At 44.1% G+C, this 4044-nt stretch overlaps 1 protein-coding gene across 3 annotated transcripts in view; it reads left to right on the top strand.

The window, feature by feature from the left end:
• Positions 1-1515: 1515 nt before the first annotated feature.
• The window catches only part of CCDC32 (coiled-coil domain containing 32), an 8862-nt gene continuing 6333 nt past the window's right edge, over positions 1516-4044 (top strand). Inside the window, exons 1-2 of one of the 3 annotated variants that reach the window (XM_019644844.1) lie at positions 1516-1610; positions 3074-3329. In XM_019644844.1, the coding sequence (XP_019500389.1) occupies positions 3086-3329 (244 nt within the window). In that variant the 5' untranslated portion in view covers positions 1516-1610; positions 3074-3085. The other 2 variants (XM_019644845.1, XM_019644846.1) reach the window with 2 other exon arrangements.

The following is a 4044-nucleotide window of genomic DNA, read 5'->3' as shown; positions in this document are numbered from 1 at the left end:
TATAAAATGTATTCCTGTTTATACCAGTGATTATTGGTGTGCCTAACTGTTAAAGTCACCCTCATCCTGGTATCAAGATATTTAACAGCCCAAATATGAAATCAAGAGTTTGTTTGGTGAGCAAGAGAAAAGAGGATAAGGGAGTCAAAAGGTCATGGAGTAGCTTGATGAAGCACCCATAAAGCTACGAGAGTGCCCCTTTCTATGAATCGGATGCTGCCAGGTTCATGTCGTTGGTGGGTTGGTAGTTGGAGGCCTGAGGATCCCTCATTGGGAGGCTCCATTCCCTCACCCCTACTCCCTATTTGCTCCCTGTGAATAAGCACTGCTAAAATCTTGCCTATTATTTGCTCCTTTGTTTTCTAACCTCCGTGTTTTCCACTTCCTTCTGTTTGCACATTGTCTCTAAGAGTGGTTGTAAATATGAGCAACAGAGTTCCTTGTAGCTCCCTTTCACATAGTGATAGTTATTACCACCACAGACACATTGATTGGCTTTGGACACATCTAGAGACTATATCATCAGCCAAGTTACTTCTACGGATGGTTGGCTAATGTCTTTCGGTACACGTTTCCTTGGGAGAGAGTAATTGCCCCGGAAATTGGGGTTTTAGGGGTGGAGAAGGGTTACATCGCAGTAAACATAATCCCTAGAGGATATCAAAAGTCATCCCCTTTAAAAAGTGTTTCTGGATCCTTTTGTAGTTCATAAGTGTGATGATTGGGTGTTCACGCTTGTGTATGAGATGTGCCGCGCTCAAACCTTGTTATGACATCGGCACATTACCCTTCTGACGTGAACTTGAAAATAAATAAATAAATAAATAAATAAAAAGCGTTTGTGATACAAACTGCCCGTGACCACTCTCCTTTATGTGCTCTGGCCACACTTCTGTCATCTCCTGTACAGCTATTTGCTGTTATTTGTAAACTTGTCTGCCCCATGGTGCACCTTCCTGAACTGAGCTATAAAGACCTCTGGGACTCATACCAAGTCTGCCTGTCTTGAATTCCCGCTTAACAGAACGCCTAAAAGACAGCAGGAGCTTGGCGTCTGTTCATTAAATGAATGAGGGAAAGCTTCCTAACTTGGTGAATGGGGCATGGGTCTCCCATCAGTAAGGAAAGTGCTCCCCATCAGCAAAAGTGCTCTAACTAGGGTAGCGAACGGCTGAAATTTTCGGAGACAAACACCTACCCAGAAAATTGCTGAGGAGGTGAAATTGCCCAGGGAACCAAGAAACGTCAAAGACCTCTAAAATCGGGTTTCTCCATCTAAGCAGGGGATGAGTGGAGGGTACTGTCCGCGCACTGGAACACACAGATACAAGCGGAATCGACCTGACTCCAAGGAAAAGTAGAGGCCCAGGGCATGTGACTGCACCGTTTCCCGGCAACAACAGGCCCGCCCACCGCTTCCTTGCACTCAGTTCATCACTTCCTCACCCTGAGCTCTAGTCGACCTATCGATGCACAGAACATCTCCAGGTCTGGCGGTGATTGGAGGACTTCCAGGATCGGTCACTCGGAGACTCCGCCCCCTATTTTTTCCGGGCTGCAATAGACAGAGCTGAGCTGAGCGTTTGCGGGCTGCTGGGCAGGCTGTTGCGGTAGGTGAGCGGGGGCCGGCGTACCCAGAGCTTTGTATCCCCGGCTCCGGCCCCATCCCGGAATACTACACATCGGCCTTAGTGCCTGACTCATTCCGCTCAGCCAGTTCTTGAGGCCAGAGTGACTAAGGCCCGGGGTGTGGACACCAGGATTTCCTGCAGTGTTCTGAACTTCTTAGGGGAGAAGGGGACCGGGGCTCCGGTGTGAGCAAAATTTTGGTTTGGGTGCGTTCAAACGATTTCGGGATAGGGGTGGGGGTTCATTGTGGCCTCTGGCATCAGTTCATGCAGGGCTCCCGTGACAGATCTGTCCCTTTTACTTCCGGGCCGTTTCGCTGGCTGGGCTCTCCTGGAATTATTCAGACCTTTCCAGAGGCAGCCTTCCTAATCTCAAAGGTCCCTCCTGAGAGAAAGTGTCAACTCATCCTATACGACTAGGTAGTTATGAAAGCCCCAGGGTCTGTGCATAGCCCTTACCACCAACCTCTGCTTGGGCTACTCTCAGTATATTCCCAAACTGGCAGAGTTCTATTGGGTAAATAAAAACATGGATTTTGGAGCAGCACAGACCTGGTTCCAATCAAGGATTCACCGTACGTCAGCAATGTGCCATTGACAAATTACCCTTCTGATCCTCAGATTCTTCATCTGTAAAATGATGAAAATGTCTACCTTTCAGTGTTTCTATTACAATAAGAACATAAGGCATATAGCCCAGCTTCTACATGTAATGAGCACATGGGACTTTGCATATGACAGTACTCTGAGAGACAGTTTTCACCAAGCAGCACTTTTGTTATCCTTGTGTTTATGGAACTGTGCAAGACCTTTAGTCTGTGCCTTGTTGTAAGCAATTTAGTTGGCTGAGGACAGAATAGTTGAATTCGGGAGATTTTTGCAGAAAAGTGCAGGTTGATTGTCTTCACTGGGAATGTGGTTGAAATTCGTGTGTGTGTTTTAAAACATACATAACATGAAATTTTAACCATTTTTAGATGTACAGTTCAGTGACATTCACAATGTTGTGCAACCATCATTACCCTCCATCTCTAGAACTTCCCAAACTGAAACTCTGTACCCATTAAACAATAACTCCCATTCTCCCCTCCCCCAAATCCCTGTCAACCACCATCCTATTTACTGTCTCTATGAATTTGACTGTACTAGGTACTCATATAAGTGGAATCATTCAATATTTGTCCTTAGTGTCTGGCTTGTAGAAATTCCATTTTTAAAGACAAACTTCATTATGAAAACAACTTGAGTGCAGAGCCAGAAAAGGAACCCAATTACATTTTTGTCATCTTTTTATCTGTAACACAGAAACCTAATAGAAGACATTTTAAGTTTTGTTAAGAGAAACGTCTGAAAAGCCTTCAATGTGTAAACAAATACCTGAGTACTGCATACTTATACTATATCCTTGAAGCCAGTTCTTGCTTACTTGAGCTTCTGTTTTTCAGCTCAAATTCCAAATGAAAATGTTTGAGAGCATTGACTCTACAGCCACAAAATCTGGCCCGGATCTTTGGGCTGAAATCTGTTCCCGTCTGCCAATTCCCGACCAAGAGGATGGTGCCAGCAATGCCTTCTCAGACTCCTTTATAGAATCTTACCCTGCAGGCACAGGCCAGAGGGAGGCCCCAGATTTTGCTGCTCAGCCAGCTATAAAGCCTTGGGCTCCCTTGCAGGATTCAGAAGTGTACTTAGCATCTCTAGGTAAGTCAGATGACCTTTTTTGTTATTGTTTTAATCAGAAGCTGGTGGTTGTAAGGAAGCTTGTTGAAGTTCTTTTACATCAAACCTGGTTTTCTATTCTTGATTTTTTTCTTTTGCCCTCATCACATGTATCTGTCAGGTATAACTTAGGGGTTGGTTGTTGAGAAGGCCCCTCTTTTCTTTGTACATCCTTTAAACAATCTTTGTCACCTCCTGCCTCTGTTTCATCTAAATTCTGCTTTATTTCTTGACATTCTGTAGACCCTCTTGCTTACTATCAGTGGCTCCTATGTTCAAATAACTCAAAAGCATCAAACCTTGTGCCATCCTGAAAAAAAGGTCATGGCCCCAGAACTACATGTGGATTTCTGATGCTACAGTTGAAAAGCTATTATATTAGATTGTTGGAATGGGAGCATGTTAACATAAAATTCATTCTGCCTCTTGTTAGCCATTTTGATTTTTTATTTTAATATTTCCTGAACACATCTTCACTGTCATGTCCTGTGGTTTTAAGTATAAATATTTAGAGAGACTCCAAGCACAGGAAAGAGATTCAGATTGTCCTATGCTAGGGGAAAGAGAAATATCAGAGTAGGGCAGTGATTGCCAATCTTTAAAGTTGTGGTATCTTTTTATTATTAAACATCTATGAGGGGCGGCTGGTTAGCTCAGTTGGCTAGAATGCAGTGCTCATAACACCAACGTTGTCAGT

Source organism: Hipposideros armiger, unplaced genomic scaffold (assembly GCF_001890085.2).
Source record: "Hipposideros armiger isolate ML-2016 unplaced genomic scaffold, ASM189008v1 scaffold_92, whole genome shotgun sequence".
Classification (NCBI taxonomy): Eukaryota; Metazoa; Chordata; class Mammalia; order Chiroptera; family Hipposideridae; genus Hipposideros; species Hipposideros armiger.
This window is presented reverse-complemented; position numbering and strand designations above follow the sequence as displayed.